Here is an 18093-nt window from a genome sequence, read left to right on the forward strand (position 1 = left end):
ACGCTCGCCACGCTTCGGGCACGGTGGCTCGCTCCGCTCCGCTTCGCTTCGCTCACCACCTAATTACTAAAGGTAATAGTTGGTGGCGTGGATAGTAGAGGAACTATCCCGCTGGCCTAGCTCCTCCCCCTTGCGTCATAACTCCTCCCCCTTACGGAAAAGGTCCCTTAGCCCACTTGATTCTAGCATCTACCGTAGCCGGAGCTCAGTACTGAGCTCCGGCTTCCGGCGCTGTCACTGCGCCGTGCGCTATGGGAGAGACGTCAGTCATGACGTCTCTCTCATAGTACTGAGGAGAGGACGCCAGCCAGGAGGAGGACTGCAGCGGCGCGGGAACGGGGCTCGGTAAGTATTATGTTTTTTTCTTCCTTAATGCAGCGGGGGCATCTCCTGGGGGAAAACTACAGGGGGACATTACTACTGGGGGGGCATCAACAAGGGGCATTACTACTGGGGGGGGGATTACTACTGGGGGCATTATAACTGGGGGCATCACTACTGGGGGGGCAGCTACTGGGGGGCACTTACAGGGGGCATTACTACTGGGGGGTCATCTATTGGGGGCACCTAATGGGGGACATTTTTACTGGGGGCATTATTACTGAGGGGCATCTACTTGGGGCATTACTACTGGGGGGTCATCTATTGGGGGCAGCTACTGGGGGCATTATTACTGGGGGGGTATCTACTGGGGGCATTACTACTGGGGGGTCATCTATTGGGGGCAAAGTCCTAGGGGGCATTACTACTGGGGGCAAACTACTGGAGGACATTATTACTGGGGGACATCTACTGGGGGCAAACTACTGGGGGGCATCTACTGGGGGAAAGCTACTGGGGGACATTATTACTGGGGGACATCTACTGGGGGCAAACTACTGGGGGGCATCTACTGGGGGCAAGCTACTGGGGGACATTATTACTGGGGGCCAACTACAAAGGTGGTAACTACTGGGGGCATACTACAGGAGGGCATTACTACTGGCGGCTTAACTACAGGGGCATTACTACTTGGGGGCTAAACTACAGGGGCATTACTACTTGGGGGCTAAACTACAGGGGCATTACTACTTGGGGGCTAAACTACAGGGGGGCCAAACTACTGGGGGCATAACTATAGGGGCCAAACTACTGGGGGCATTACTACTGGAGGCTAAACTATAAGGGGGGCATAACTACAGGGGCTAAACTACAATGGGGCAAACTACAGGGGGGCATTACTACTGGTGGCTAAACTAGTGGGGGCATTACCACTGGGAGGCTAAACTAAAGGGGGGAGGTAAACTACTGGGGTCATAACTGCAGGGGCATTACCACTGGGGGCATAATGACTGGGGGCATTACTACAGGCAACATTACTACTGGGAGCAATACGGGCATTGCATAAAGGACACCACTACTATGGGGTCTATATAAGGGGCACTACCAGTACAGTGGACATTGCATAATGAGGGCTACAACTGTGGGCATTGTATAAGAAGCGCCACCTCACATGCACCGAAGCCGCACGCAAATGTACTTGCCCCTTCCATGGTGCCCCCCCTATCATTTTCTTCTGGATCCGCCCCTGAGACTATGGGTGCATTTATCAAAGTATATTTGCGGCTATATCCCTGAAAACACCCGTTTTGGGGGGTTAGCTGCAAATATTATGGATCTCCTGGATGTAAGATGGATGGACTGCAGCAGGTATCTCAGATCCCTCAATTGCCGCCGGCAGCTACATCCCCCATAGTTTTCTATGGGGGAGGCAATGCTGGCCAATTTACCAATATCCGGAAAACCATGCATTCCCAATATTGGTCCCTGTGGCTTCCACCATCTGAATATGGCGGTAGCCTATCGGCTACACATCGCATTCCTTGTCGGTAAGAGGGTCCCCACTTCCCCTGGAAGTGGCCGCAGGACAGTGTGGTCTGAACAGACCATGAATGCGCAGACCTCCCGGAAGCCCTCTCAGCACATGGCAGGAACGGGCTCCTTTTCTGGGCCCTTGTCCCTGCAGGTGCTGGATGATGCATCCAGCCAATAGGATTGCAAAGATCCTGCCCAGATTATTATTATTATCCTTTATTTATATGGCGCCACAAGGGTTCCGCAGCGCCCAATTACAGAGTACATATGCACATAATCAAAACAGGAAAACAGTGACTTACAGTTGAAGACAATATAGGACAAGTACAGGGTAACTAAGCATAACTACATCAGTAAATGACATAGAGATAAGTTCCAAGGTGGCCGAAAAACTGCGGGATTTGGGCAGTTGAGGATTATTAAAGTAAGAAAAGGATAAGCACATGAGGGAAGAGGGCCCTACTCGTGAGAGCTTACATTCTAAGGGGCATTCAATATGCGAGCAATGATAATTGCCCTCTTAAAGCTAGCCATAACCTTTTACTATTATCTGCCCAACCACCCAACTAGTTGACTGGCTGGAATGAAAATGTTGTCTTGTATGGGAATAAATGCCAATCAATCAGACAAAACCGGTGGTTCAAGTTGGTGAGATCGAAAGGATTTGAGAGAAAATGGTTGTTTGTCATTTGCTCCCATGCATTACCAGACTTTCATTCCAACCAGACAACTGGACAGATATGCGTAAGGTGTATGGCCAGCCGTAGAGATCTTACATAGATAACATAATTAGATGGCACTCCTACTGAAAGTGTTCTGAGCGGCCCAAAATGTTTTTATAATAAACAATCTGTTAAGGGGGGTACACACGGAGAGATCCGTTGCTTAGATCTAGATTGCTTAGATTTCTAGCAGGGATCTACCGTGCAGGGGCGGAACTGTGGGAGGCAGTGGAGTCGGCTGCCGCCGGGCTCCTGACCGCAAGGGGGCACATCTCCTCCACTGTCTCCCGCTGCCTGAGGACCGCGCTGCTATTGCAGACGGAGGAGCTGTGTCAGTGACACGGAAGCTGCCTCCTGTATTTACAGCTAGGGGGAGCTCCAGAGCACAGCTCCTCCCGGGCCCTTCTAGTTAAGCAAGCCAGCCGAAGCTCTCTGCTCCTCCGTGCTCCGTGAGCCTGATGATAGACAAAGGTAGGCACTGTGTGGGGGGTGGGGGAGAGGTGGATTTGGGGGGAAGCACTGTGTTTTGTGTGTGCTTGTTTTTAAGTGAGGTGTGTGTGTGTTTTTAAGGAAAGTTGTGCATTCAAGTAAAAAAGGCATGTGTGTGTGTGAGTGGCATGTGTGTGAGAGGCATGTATGTATGTGTGTGTGTGTGTGTGTGTGTGTGTGTGTGTGTGTGTGTAAGTGAGTGGCATGTGTGTGTAAGTGAGTGGCATGTGTGTGTAAGTGAGAGGCATGTGTGTGTAAGTGAGAGGCATGTGTGTGTGTGTAAGTGAGAGGCATGTGTGTGTGTGTAAGTGAGAGGCATGTGTGTGTAAGTGAGAGGCATGTGTGTGTGTAAGTGAGAGGCATGTGTGTGTAAGTGAGAGGCATGTGTGTGTATGTGAGTGGCATGTGTGTGAGAGGCATGTGTGTGTGTGTGTGTGTGTGTGTGTGTGTGTGTGTGTGTGAGAGGCATGTGTGTATGTGAGTGGCATGTGTGTGAGAGGCATGTATGTGTGTGTGTGTGTGTGTAAGTGAGAGGCATGTGTGTGTAAGTGAGAGGCATGTATGTGTGTGTAAGTGAGAGGCATGTGTGTGTAAGTGAGAGGCATGTGTGTGTAAGTGAGAGGCATGTGTATGTGTAAGTGAGAGGCATGTGTGTGTAAGTGAGAGGCATGTGTGTGTGTGTGTGTGTGTAAGTGAGAGGCATGTGTGTATGTAAGTGAGAGACGTGTGTGTGAGAGGCATGTGTATGTAAGTGAGAGGCACGTGTGTGAGAGGTGTGTGTGTGTAAGTGAAAGGCATGTGTGGGTGTTTAAGTGAAAGCGGAGTGTGTGTTTTTAAGTAAAGGAGGTGTGTGTGTGTGAAAGCGGTGTGTGTGTTTAAGTGAAAGAGACGTGTGTGTGTTTAAGTGAATGAGGCGTTTGTGTTTTTTATATATATATCTAGTGTTCACGCTAGGTGTCTTTCACAGGGCGCTGCGCCCTGCCCCTTAGACAGCCCTGCCCCTTAGACAGCTGACCGTTTTTGTGCGCCCTGCCGTTTGCTGCCTGCCGGACCCCGCCACGCCGCTGGACCCAGCCACGCGCCGCCGGACCCGGTAAGCACATGAGAGTCCCCCTGGGCTAAATTAACCTGTAAGTATTTTGCAGCTGTAAACTTCAATATCAGTGCTCTCTACCTGGTGCAGTGTGTCTCAGTGCTCTCTACCTGGTGCAGTGTGCCTCAGTGCTCTCTACCTGGTGTAGTGTGCCTCAGTGCTCTCTACCTGGTGCAGTGTGCCTCAGTGCTCTCTACCTGGTGCAGTGTGTATAATATAATGTGCTCTATCTGGCGCAATATGTATAACGTGCTCTACCTGGTGAAGTGTGTATTAGGTGCACTACCGTGTGGTGTAATGTGAATTGCCACTATTATGTGGCCACGCCCCTTCCCCACAAAACAACGCCCCTAGATTTTTTGCAGCGCGCCTTCGGCGCGCACTGTCCATGATTTGGCCTATAGGAATGGGAGCACCAAGCATTATAGTATGTACCTAAGTTTGCCCATCTAACTTAAAAATGTGCCCTCCCGAATGGAAAAATGTGCCCTCCCCGTGATCAGCACCATGCCCTAAAAAAATCCTAGAGTGAACACTAGTTATATCGGCACACAGCTGCGCCAAAGAGACCCGCTGGCGGGTGAGGGAGCACTGACGTCATCGCGCACCGCACAGCATTGTGGAACCGGCACATACACGCAAGGGGTTATAATTGACCTCTAGTGTCTATGCTGTGCTATGGGAGAGACATCATGACGTCTCTCCCATAGATCCAAGGAGCGGCGCAGCGCGGCGGAGGTCAGCAGCGGTCGGGAATCAGGAGCGGGGATAGTATTAATTATTATTTTATTTATTTTGTATTTTTTTTTAAGTGGCGCTACTCTACAGGAGGCACAAATAGGGGCACAACTCTACAGGGGGCACAAATGGGGGCACAACTCTACAGGGGGCGTAATTGACCACGCCCCTGTATGAAGCCACGCCCCCTTTTTGGCTACAACCGGCCCTGTACCAACCCTTAGCTTTATATATGAAATACTGTATATGCAAAAACGGCAAAACTGCTGCTCAAACACAGGCAAATCAATGTGTATTAATGGTATAAAATATGTTTTCGACATATTATTCAATGGGATCTTGTGAGAGGGTTACTGGATGTGTCTGTATAACAGATCAGCACTGTTATATTAGAAGACTGCAGACTGGGCAAGGGGTGTCTGTTCAGATGATACGGTTATAACCAAGACATTCTTCATTTTTCTTATGCTATGTATTCCCCCTTCATGTTGCTGCTTGGCAATGAATTGTACCGCAAAAAATTCCTAGTGTACGTGAGTACACCTAGCCAATAAAGCTGATTCTGATAATTGAATGCAACGCTCCATTGCAGCACGACAGCACCATCCTGGCCCTGCAAGGAGCACTGGGCATTTATAACAGAGTCCACCCACCGTATGCGGCATGTCATATGTTTGAGTTCTACAAGGAGAGTGATGGGTAAGTTACGCAGCTTTTTTTTTATTTTATTTTTTTATTTAATACTAAGCATCATAGCATAACAGCATTTGTTCATGTGCTACAGCCACTGACATACATTAGAGCTAGTTTAAAATGCATCATTTGGGGAGTGGATCATTAGATCGACAGTGTCTAGGTCGATAATGTTTAGGTCGACAGGGTTGGAAGGTCGATAGGGTTTCTAGGTCAAAAGGTCGACATGAGGTTGTTGTTTTTTTAGGTGTCGTTTTCTTCGTAGAATGACCGGGAACCCAAATTAGTGCACCGTGTCCCCTCACATGCTTTGGCCAAGGTTACCGTTCCAATCGTAGTCCACGTGGATCGTTAAGTCTGAATAAGTTCAAAAAAAGATTATTTAAAAAAAAAACTCATGTCGACCTTTTGACCTGTCGACCTAGCACATGTCGACCTAGAAACCCTGTCGACCTAGACAGTGTCGATCTTCAGACCGGATCCCATCATTAAGTACCTGTCAATCGCACATATAGATAAAGTAACTCGCCAAGGATGAAAGCAGGCCACGGTATGCTCAAGGTTCCAGACTGACCCAAAAATTGATTAGGAAAAGACTGAATAGGAATTATATGATGGATTGTAACTGTGTCCACATTGTAATCATTTCCCAGCACTTACAGTGTCGGTATGTACTATCGGAATGAGTCCAACAACGAGCCCTATGAGCTATTGCTGCCGGGCTGCCCATCTCCCTGTCCGTGGCCGGTGTTCACTAAGTTGCTGGCACCAATCATCCCAGAAGACTGGAGGAAGGAATGCCAGCTTCAGGAGCAACAACAACAGCCAGGTGACACCAAAATATGTCCACAATTTATTATCCCCTTACTCAGTCAAGCCCCCTGTACAACAAGCAGGGGGTTCCTTCCCTTGTACCCAAGCCACTGGCAGAAGACAGTCAGCCTATAGCTCTAGAACAGAACACTACAGAAGCTCCTTTCTAGACTCATGTAACGGTTTCTGATAGGCTGAAAGGCATGACGCAGTGATATACAAGCAGCAATGACACATAATGGGATACTGTACACCAGGAAAGGTTTTATTAAACAAGGACAGTCCCTTTTACACCCATCGTCCTAGGTCAAAGCAGCATTGTAGTTGCACTGGGTTTTCTCCACCTATGATAGAGCATGGGGCTTTGGCTGCCCACTGATTAATAGGATGTGCATTTAAGAATACTCCTAAAACTAGCGATTTATTCTCAGCCAAAGCAGAGACTACAGCAGTATCAAAAACCCATGTGGGTTCCATTGAATACTTGTTTTTGGGTACTTGATAAGCTTATGATGATCCATCTGTTTCTAGTGTTAATACCACTCAGTGATAATGCTGCAGAGTTTGTGTTCTAATACTGAGCATATGTTTTGAGTTTCATTTTACGGATACAACCCAACTAAAGTGCATGGCCAGACAACAGAATATTGTACTACTTAGGCACTTTTGAATCAGTAACCCACAAATAATAGGATTTTAATTACCTACTGGTAAATCCTTTTCTCGTAGTCCATAAGGGATATTGGGGAGACTTAGTACGATGGGGTATAGACGGGGTCCAAATTTCTTCACTTGGTGTGCTGGGTCCTCCCCTCTATGCCCCCTCCCACAGGCAGTTATAGGTAAAACTGTGCCTGAAGGAGAAAGGACATATACGAGAGAAGGAACATAACAACGAGTGGTGAGATTTACATACCAGCACACCACTAACATACAACAACCAGCAACAGCTGGTAACTAGACAGCAACAGCTGAACAGGTAACCATAGAAAAAACAACCTGCAGAAAAGTCAACGCACTGAGGCGTGCACCCAATATCCCTTCTGGGCTACGAGAAAAGGACTTACCGGTGGGTAATTAAAATCCTATTTTCTCTAGCATCCATAAGGTATAAGAGGATTTTGGTATTTACCAGGTAAATCCTTTTTTCTTTAATCCATAGGGGTCACTGGAGTACTCTTGGGACGTACCAAAGTTTCCCCCTTGGGCGGGAGAGCTGCTTGGCACCTGTAACAGTAGACGACCAAAGCTAGATGCTGATGCCGCCCATGTATCAAACTTGTAAAAGCGCACAAACGTGTGCACCGATGACCATGTAGATGCACGGCAAACTTGTGTCGTAGAAGCTCCACGACCTGCTGCCCATGATGTTTCCACAGAACATGTGGAATGTGCTGCAATAGATGCAGGCGGTTGTAGACTAGCATGAAAGTAAGCTTGACGAACGGCAGCTTAATCCATCTGGCCAAGGTCTGTTAGGCAGCCAACCTATATTGACTGCATCATAGAGAACAAACAATGTATCCGTTTTACGTACTGTTGATCTTCGGGCTACATAAACGTGGAGTACGCGTACCACATCTAAAGTAGCTGGAGTTCCTGAACCTTTAGATAAAAACAGGAACCATGATTGTTGATGTGAAAAACAGATACTACCTTTGGGATTCTTTTGAAGCACTGCTCTGTTATCATGAAATACCAGATATGGTGGTGTGCATGAAAAAACACCCAATTCTGAAACACGCCTTGCTGAAGCTAAAGGCCAGCACTCATGGCCCGATGCGGGAGAGATGTGTGCTGAGCAAACCGCTCAGCACACATCTCTCCCGGCACTCAGCACGGCGCGATCTGTGCTGAGCGTGCGGTGGGAGACGGGGGGGGGGCGCTCATTTCACCCAGCGGGTGAAGTGAGCGACCCGCTAGATTGGCCTGCATGCAGGCCAATCTAGCACCAGCGATAGCGATGCGAGGGGCTGCGCATCGCTATTGCTGTTAGAGCTACACACGGAGCGATCTTGCTGAAAATCTAAGCAATCTAGTCAGATTGCTTAGATTATCGCTCCGTGTGTACCCCCCTTAGGGCTAGGAGAAAAAAACAGTTTTCCAAGTTAGAACTTTACATCCCCTTGTTGTAAGGGTTCAAAATTTGAAGACTGCAGAAAAAAAATCTAAAACTAGATTCAAGTCCCATGGTGCTGTAGGTGGTATAAATGGAGGTTGAACTCTAAGGACACCTTGCAGGAAAGTGTGAACTGTTGGCAAAAGAGCCAAACGCCTTTGAAAGAAAATTGACAAGGCAGAGAGCTGCACCTTTAGTGTCGCTAAATGCAGTCCTCCATCTAACCCCGTCTTTAAAAATGGCAAAAGACGGGATAACTTGAATGAAGATTTTGGAAACTTCCGAGCTTCACACCAACTTATATAAATTCGCCAAATCCTGTGATAATGAGCTGCTGTAACTGGCTTCCTTGCATGTAACATGGTTGGTATAACTGACTTTGGAATGCCCTCTCGTCTTAAGAGAGCAGTCTCAACAACCACCCCTTCAAACGCAGCCGCGCTAAATCGGGGTAAAGGAACGGACACTGTTATAGTAGGTCTGGACATAGCAGAAGCGGCCACGGATCGTTTGCGAGTAGCCAGCGGAGATCCGAGAACCACGCTCTCCGAGGCCAATGAGAAGCCACTAGTATGACGGTCGTGAATTTTCTCTTTTTATTTGCTTTCGAGGAAGCAGCGGAAATGGTGGAAATAGATACACGAGGCTGTATGGCCACGCTATTGTGAGAGCATCCACTGCCACTGCCTTTGGATCTCTTGTTCTGGACACTTACTGGGGAGTTTGATAACTTTGGCGAGAAGCCATTAGATCCACCTGTGGCTAACCCCACCGTTGGACCAACATCTTAACACCTCTGGATGTAACGCCCATTCTCCTGGATGAAAATACTGATGGCTGAAATAATCTGCCTCCCAGTTGTCCACTCCTGGAATAAACACTGCCGACAATATCACCTGATGATGCTCGGCCCAATTCAGGATTCAAGACTTCGAGTCTCTCCTTGTTTGTTAATGTATGCGACTGCTGTTGCGTTGTTTAACCTGAACAGTCTGAGACTGGAGCAAGTGCACTGCCTGTCGCAGCGCATTGTAAATTGCCCTGACTTCCAGAACATTTATTGACAGTAATCTTTCTCGGTCTGACCATAGACCCTGAAGCTGACAATCTAGGACCACTGTTCCCCAACCTCTGAGACTTGCGTCCGTCGTCAGAATTATCCAATTCCAGACTCCGAACCCTTTCCTACAGGGAGAGTGTGTAAGTGGAGCCACCAGAGTAGTGATACTCTGGCCCTTGGAGACATCCGCACCCTTTGATGAATTTGGTGAGAGCCTAACCACTGCGCGAGAAGATCCAGCTGAAAAGAACGTGAGTGGAATCTTCCATACTGAAGTGGTTTAAAAGATGCCACCATCTTTCCTAACAGTGGAATGCACAAATGCACGGAGACTGTCCGTGGTTTGAGCACTAACTGTACCAGTTTTCTACGAATACTTTGTGCTTCCTGTTGTGGCAGGTAAATTTGTTGAAGCACCGTATCCAGAATCATTCCTAGGAATTTAATTGTTTGAGACGGAACAAGGTTTGATTTCTTGAAGTTGACAATCCAACAGTGCTGAACTAATAGATTTTATGTCAGTAAGGCATGTTGAAAGAGTATTTGTTGAGACGGAGCTTTGATGAGGTTGTCTAAGTGCGGAACTATTATCACTCCCAGGGATCTGAGATGAGCAATCATCACAAACATCACCCTTGTGAATACCCGAGGCGCTGATGAGAGGCCAAACGGTAGTGCCTGAAATTGATAATGGTTTTGTTGTACTGCAAACCTTAAGGACACCTGATGCAGTGGAAGTACGCATTCTTGAGATCCAGCAAAATTATGAATTCCTATGGTTGTAAACCTGCAATCACCGACCACAGGGATTCTATCTTGAACATGTAGCACGTGACATACTGATTGAGCCCCTATAGGTTGAATATCAGTCTGACAGAGCCGTCTGGCTGTGGTACTACAAAAAGATTGGAATAATAACCTTGAGCGTGTTGGTGTGAATCAAACAGCTGAATCTACGAGAGAAATCCATGTTTCCAATTTAGGACTAAATTACATATTGCCAGTGTAAGGCAATGCTTCTATTCCTCGTTTTGACTGTGCCTCTGCCTGTCAAGAATGTAGGCGAAGTGTCCGGCGGGCCGCAAATAGCGAAGCTTCCATAGAAGCCGTACCTAAATACTCAGCAGATTCACAGATGTGATCAGCAAGAAGTAGAAACTGGTCTAAGGGAAGATCCAGTAGGCCCACTTAAGCGGTGTTGCCCATGCAACTACAGACTTCCAAACACCAACGAAAGCAGGTCTAAGCAACACCACTACTGCTGTATACATTAACTTTAGCATAGCTTCTAGCTTACGCTTTTGACAGGTCTTTAAGCGTACTTGCAGCTGGGACTGGAATGGGTAACTTCTTGGAAAGTTTTGACCCAATTTAGTGGATTCTCCCATTTACTTGCCATAGACTCTGGGAACGGGTTGTTAGACAGAAACTGTCTAGGCCTAGAAAACCATTTATTAAGAGAATCTGAATAAAGAAAACACACACACACACACACACACACACACACACACAGGTGCTCGCTGTGTTTTAGCAAATAAAACTTCTTCATTTGAAAGAGGTTCCTTAGTCTTAGTAAATTTACAACTTGGCGTACTGCCTTATTGAGATTATCAATGGTCAGGTCATCAATAACTTCACTATCTGACTGCTGGCCTTGTTCCTTAGAATGCAACCCAGCTGAAGCTGGTAAACCATGTGCCCAACGATGACTACTGTTAGTAATTGATCTAGACCTGGACTTTTGTAGCCTTACAAAGTCCCTGCATTTCCTGAGCACACTGAGGCAGCTCAGATGGTATAACCTAGAATCAGATGTAGCCGCCTTACGATCTTTTCGCGCAGCGGACAACTTAAAATCAGTCATCACATCTGCCATCATCGCCCAAGAAGGATCAGGGTAGATGTCCGCATTTGGACTCGTATTTACAAGACACACTGTGCAAGTGGATCCATCGGGTAACACTTGCACAGCCATTGACGACAAGCTGCTCATTTTGCATTAGCATTACTAGTCTTTCACTGTGTACCTGTCGCTGTGCAGGATAAGTCCCCACGTTTAAGCAAAGTATGTATAAGCCAGAAGTGCACTGCCCCTGGCAGACACTAAAATCTGTGATATATGTGTTTCACAGAAATTCTACCAACACCCCTGCACCTCTAGTGGCCAAGTGTTGTAGGCGACATCAAATTCCTGGAAAAAGAACCAGGAAGTTGTGTTAAAATGGCGTCCAGCCATGTGCTACCCATTGTTTTATATGTACACTAACCTATGTATAATACAAGCACAGTTTTCATCTATGTACACATCCCTATGTATAATAGAGCACAGATGTAAAATATAAGTACCTTAGCATATATAAAATAAGATTTTACTTACCGGTAAATCTATTTCTCGTAGTCCGTAGAGGATGCTGGGACTCCGTAAGGACCATGGGGAATAGACGGGCTCCGCAGGAGATAGGGCACTTTAAGAAAGCTTTGGACTCTGGGTGTGCACTGGCTCCTCCCTCTATGCCCCTCCTCCAGACCTCAGTTAGGGAAACTGTGCCCAGAGGAGATGGACAGTACGAGGAAGGATTTTTGTAAATCTAAGGGCGAGATCCATACCAGCCACACCAATCACACCGTATAACTTGTGATAAACTTACCCAGTTAACAGTATGAACAACAACATAGCCTCGGTTCAACCGATTAACTATAACATAACCCTTATGTAAGCAATAACTATATACAAGTCTTGCAGAAGAAGTCCGCACTTGGGACGGGCGCCCAGCATCCTCTACGGACTACGAGAAATAGATTTACCGGTAAGTAAAATCTTATTTTCTCTAACGTCCTTGAGGATGCTGGGACTCCGTAAGGACCATGGGGATTATACCAAAGCTCCCAAACGGGCGGGAGAGTGCGGATGACTCTGCAGCACCGATTGAGCAAACAGGAGGTCCTCCTCAGCCAGGGTATCAAACTTATAGAACTTTGCAAAGGTGTTAGACCCCAACCAAGTAGCTGCTCGGCACAACTGTAATGCCAAGACCCCTCGGGCAGCCGCCCAAGAAGAGCCCACTTTCCTAGTGGAATGGGCCTTAACCGGTTTCGGTAACCGCAATCCTGCCGTAGAATGCGCCTGCTGAATCGTGTTACAGATCCAGCGAGCAATAGTCTGCTTCGAAGCAGGAGCGCCAACCTTGTTGGCCGCATACAGAACAAACAGAGCTTCAGTCTTCCTGATTCTAGCCGTTCTGGTCACATAAATCTTCAAAGCCCTGACCACATCCAGGGACTCGGAATCCTCCAAGTCCCGTGTAGCCACAGGCACGACAATAGGTTGGTTCATATGAAAAGATGAGACCACCTTTGGCAGAAATTGAGGACGAGTTCTCAACACTGCCCTATCCACGTGAAAAACCAAGTATGGGCTTTTATGTGATAAAGCCGCCAATTCTGAAACACGTCTAGCCGAAGCTAATACCAACAACATGACCACTTTCCACGTGAGGTATTTCAACTCCACAGTTTTGAGTGGTTCAAACCAAGGTGACTTGAGGAAACGTAACACCACGTTAAGATCCCAAGGCGCCACGGGAGGCACAAAGGGAGGCTGAATATGCAGCACCCCCTTCACAAAAGTCTGTACTTCAGGAAGAGACGCTAAATTCTCTTTGAAAGAAAATGGATAAGGCCGAAATTTAGACCTTTATGGACCCTAATTTTAGGCCCAAAGTCACTCCTGTTTGAAGGAAGTGAAGCAGACGGCCCAAATGGAACTCCTTCGTAGGAGCAGCTCTGGCCTCACACCAAGAAACATATTTCCGCCATATACGGTGATAATGTTTTAACGTCACGTCTTTCCTAGCCTTGATCAGGGTAGGAATGACTTCCTCCGGAATTCCTTTTTCCGCTAGGATCCGGCGTTCAACCGCCATGCCGTCAAACGCAGCCGCGGTAAGTCTTGGAACAGACAGGGCTCCTGCCGCAGCAGGTCCTGCCTTAGAGGAAGAGGCCACGGATCTTCTGTGAGCAACTCTTGCAGCTCCGAATACCAAGTCCTCCGTGGCCAATCTGGAACAATGAGGATTGTTCTGACCCTGCTCATTCTTATTATTCTCAACACTTTGGGTATGAGAGGAAGAGGAGGATACACATAGACCGATCTGAACACCCAAGGTGTCACCAGAGCGTCTACCGCTACCGCCTGAGGGTCCCTTGACCTGGCGCAATACCGCTTTAGCTTTTTGTGGAGACGGGATGCCATCATGTCGATTTGAAGCAGTCCCCATCGATCCGTGATCTGTGCGAAGACTTCTTGATGAAGACCCCACTCTCCCGGATGCAGGTCGTGCCTGCTGAGGAAGTCCGCCTCCCAGTTGTCCACCCCCGGGATGAACACTGCTGATAGTGCGCTTACATGGCCTTCCGCCCAGCGTAGAATCCTATTCGCTTCTGCCATTGCCACTCTGCTCCTTGTGCCGCCTTGGCGGTTTACATGAGCTACCCCGGTGACGTTGTCTGACTATCAGAACCGGTTGGTCGCGAAGTAAGGTCTCTGCTTGATGTAGGGCGTTGTATATGGCCCTCAGTTCCAAGATGTTGATGTGAAGACCAGTCTCTTGACTTGACCAAAGACCTTGGAAATTTCTTCCCTGTGTGACTGCTCCCCAACCTCGGAGGCTCGCGTCCGTGGTCACCAGGATCCAGTCCTGAATGCCAAACCTGCTGCCCTCTAGAAGGTGAGCACTCTGCAGCCACCACAGGAGAGATACCCTGGCCCTGGGGGATAGGGTGAGCAACCGATGAATCTGTAGATGTGATCCAGACCACTTGTCCAGTAGGTCCCATTGGAAAGTCCTCGCATGGAACCTGCCGAAGGGAATGGCTTCGTATGATGCCACCATCTTTCCCAGGACTCGAGTGCAGTGATGCACTGAGACCTGTCTTGGTTTCAATAGGTTCCTGACCAGAGTCATGAGTTCCTGGGCCTTTTCTATTGGGAGATGAACCCTTTTCTGGTCCGTGTCAAGAATCATGCCCAAGAAAGTCAGACGAGTCGTAGGAACCAACTGCGACTTCGGGATATTGAGAATCCAGCCGTGTTGCTGTAACACTTTCAGTGAAAGTGATACGTTGTTTAGCAACTGCTCGCTTGATCTCGCCTTTATGAGGAGATCGTCCAAGTACGGGATAATTGTGACACCTTGCTTCCGCAGGAGCACCATCATTTCCGCCATTACCTTGGTGAAAATTCTCGGGGCCGTGGAAAGACCAAACGGCAACGTCTGAAATTGGTAATGACAATCCTGTACCGAAAATCTGAGGTACGCCTGATGAGGTGGATAAATGGGAACATGAAGGTATGCATCCTTTATGTCCAGAGATACCATAAAATCCCCCCCCTTCCAGGCTGGCGATGACCGCTCTTAGCGATTCCATCTTGAACTTGAACCTTTTCAAGTATAGGTTCAGGGATTTTAGATTTAATATGGGTCTGACCGAACTGTCCGGTTTCGGGACTACAAACAGGGTAGAGTAATATCCCCTTCCTTGTTGGATCAGGGGTACTTTGACCACCACCTGTTGAAGACACAATTTATGAATTGCATTTAACACTGTCTCCCTTTCCTGGGGAGAAGATGGTAGAGCCGATTTGAAAAACCGGCGAGGAGGCACCTCTTCGAATTCCAGCTTGTAACCCTGAGAAACAATTTCTATTGCCAGGGATCCACCTGTGAGTGAACCCAGATGTGGCTGAAAACTCGAAGACGTGCCCCCACTGGGGCGGACTCCTCTAGTGGAGCCCCAGCGTCATGCGGTGGATTTTGTAGAGGCCGGGAAGGACTTCTGTTCCTGTGAACTAGCTGAGTTGTGCAGCTTCTTTCCTCTGCCCCTACCTCTGGCAAGAAAGGACGCACCTCGCACTTTCTTGTTTTTGTGAGATCGAAAGGACTGCATTTGATAATGCGGTGCTCTCTTAGGCTGTGAGGGAATATAAGGCAAAAAATTTGATATACCAGCTGTAGCTGTGGAGACCAGGTCCGAGAGACCGTCCCCAAACAATTCCTCACCCCTGTAAAGGTAAAACCTCCATATGCCTTTTTGAGTCGGCATCACCTGTCCATTGCCGGGTCCATAGGATTCTTCTAGCAGAAATCGACAGTGTTTATTCTAGAGCCCAGTAGACTAATGTCTCTTTGAGCATCTCTCATATATAGGACAGCATCTTTTATATGCCCCAGGGTCAATAAAACAGTATCCTTATCTAGGGTATCAATCTCCTCTGATAAGGTATCTGTCCATGCTACTACCGCTCTACAGAACCAGACCGACGCGATTGCCGGTCTGAGTAAGGTACCTGAATGTGTGTAAATGGACTTCAGGGTAACCTCCTGCTTGCGGTCAGCAGAATCCTTGAGGGTAGCCGTATCCTGGGATGGCAGTGCTACCTTCTTGGATAAGCGTGTTAATGCTTTGTCCACCCTAGGGGAGGATTCCCATCGTACCCCGTCCGTTGGCGGGAAAGGATACACCATGAGAATCCTTTTGGAAATCTGCAGTTTTTTGTCTGGAGATTCCCAAGCTTTTTCACATAACTCGTTCAGCTCGTGTGAGGGGGGAAAGGTTACCTCAGGTTTCTTTTCCTTATACATATGCACCCTCTTGTCAGGGACAGGGGTTCCTCTGTGATGTGCAAAACATCTTTTATTGCCATAATCATATCGAATAGATTTAGCCAATTTTGGCTGTAACTTTGCATCATCGTAGTCGACACTGGAGTCAGAATCTGTGTCAGTATCTGTGTCAACTATTTGGGATAGTGGGCGCTTTTGAGACCCCGACGGTCCCTGCGCCATAGGAGCAGACATGGGTTGACACCCTGACTGTCCCATAGCTTCAGCTTTGTCTAATCTTTTGTGCAATGAGTTTACACTAGCATTTAAAACATTCCACATATCCATCCAGTCAGGTGTCGGCGCTGTCCACGGCGACACATTAATTTGCTCCCGCTCCTCTCTAATATAGCCTTCTCCCTCAGACATGTCGACACACACGTACCGTCACACCACACACTCAGGGAATGCTCTTTCTGAAGACAGCTCCCCCACAAGGCCCTTTGGAGAGACAGAGAGTATGCCAGCACACACCCCAGCGCTATATGACCCAGGAAGAAACACAGTAATTTAATGTTTACCCAGTAGCGCTGTTGTATATTATCTGCGCCGAATTATGTGCCCCCCCCTCTCTTTTCAAACCCTCTTCTCTACCGTGGTATAAGCAGGGGAGAGTCCGGGGAGCTTCCTCTCAGCGGTGCTGTGGAGAAAAAAATGGCGCTGGTGAGTGCTGAGGGAGAAGACCCGCCCCCTCGGTGGCGGCCTTCTGTCCCGCTCAAATAGTGTAAAATTGGCGGGGGCTCTTACATATATACAGTGTTCAGCTGTATATATGTCCTTTTTTGCCAAATAAGAGGTTTACCTGCTGCCCAGGGCGCCCCCCCCTGCGCCCTGCACCCTTACAGTGACTGCCGTATGTGAGGTGTATGGGAGCAATGGCGCACAGATGCAGTGCTGTGCGTTACCTCAGTGAAGATCAAGGAGTCTTCTGCCGCCTCTGAAGTCTTTTCTTCTCATACTCACCCGGCTTCTATCTTCCGGCTCTGCAAGGGGGACGGCGGCGCGGCTCTGGGACGGACAGCGAGGGTGAGATCCTGCGTACCAATCCCTCTGGAGCTAATGGTGTCCAGTAGCCTAAGAAGCAGAGCCTTTCAACTCACAGAAGTAGGTCTGCTTCTCTCCCCTCAGTCCCTCGATGCAGGGAGTCTGTTGCCAGCAGGCTCCCTGAAAATAAAAAACCTAACAATTATACTTTCTGACAGGAAACTCAGGAGAGCTCCCTGAAAAGCACCCAGTCTCCTCTGGGCACAGTAGTAAACTGAGGTCTCGAGTAGGGGCATAGAGGGAGGAGCCAGTGCACACCCAGATCCAAAGTCTTTCTTAAAGTGCCCATGTCTCCTGCGGAGCCCGCCTATCCCCATGGTCCTTACGGAGTCCCAGCATCCTCTAGGACGTTAGAGAAAAAAAAAATCACACAAGTGCTAGTTTAAGTCACCGCTAGCCAGTGTACACAGGGGGGCTATAGCGGGTCCCCCCCAGGAGGGTCACATATGCCTCCCTTGCGTGGCAGTCACACTTTGAACCGGGGAACCCCCAGTTTGTACTCACCACGGTCATCACCTTCAGGCTATTGTTAGGGGTGTGCTGTGATTGCGACAGCGGAGGCGCAGTGCCCCGCTGTACAAACTCTCAGAACGTGGTCCTGCAGCGATGAAAGCGGCTCTGAAGATTGAAACAAAACTGAAGAAAACTCTGGAGCAGCAGAGATGTGCATCCTCTCCTGAGGGCAATTTTTTCTAAACTGCCTGTGGGAGGGGGCATAGAGGGGAGGAACCAGCACACCCAGTTAAGAAAATAGGATTTTGGTTACCTACCGGTAAATCCCTTTCTCGTAGTCTGTAGAGGATGCT

General features: G+C 48.2%; 1 protein-coding gene across 3 annotated transcripts in view; it reads left to right on the forward strand.

Annotated features, from left to right (window-relative positions):
- LOC134965976 (testicular acid phosphatase homolog) overlaps positions 1 to 18093 on the forward strand; it is a 267819-nt gene that overhangs the window by 214644 nt on the left and 35082 nt on the right. For all 3 annotated transcript variants that reach the window (XM_063942421.1, XM_063942419.1, XM_063942420.1), the window contains 2 exons: positions 5489 to 5595; positions 6243 to 6418. In XM_063942421.1, coding sequence (XP_063798491.1) covers positions 5489 to 5595; positions 6243 to 6418 — 283 coding nt within the window. The remainder of the gene's footprint in view (positions 1 to 5488; positions 5596 to 6242; positions 6419 to 18093) is intronic.

Source organism: Pseudophryne corroboree, chromosome 10 (assembly GCF_028390025.1).
Source record: "Pseudophryne corroboree isolate aPseCor3 chromosome 10, aPseCor3.hap2, whole genome shotgun sequence".
In the NCBI taxonomy this organism is placed as follows: domain Eukaryota; kingdom Metazoa; phylum Chordata; class Amphibia; order Anura; family Myobatrachidae; genus Pseudophryne; species Pseudophryne corroboree.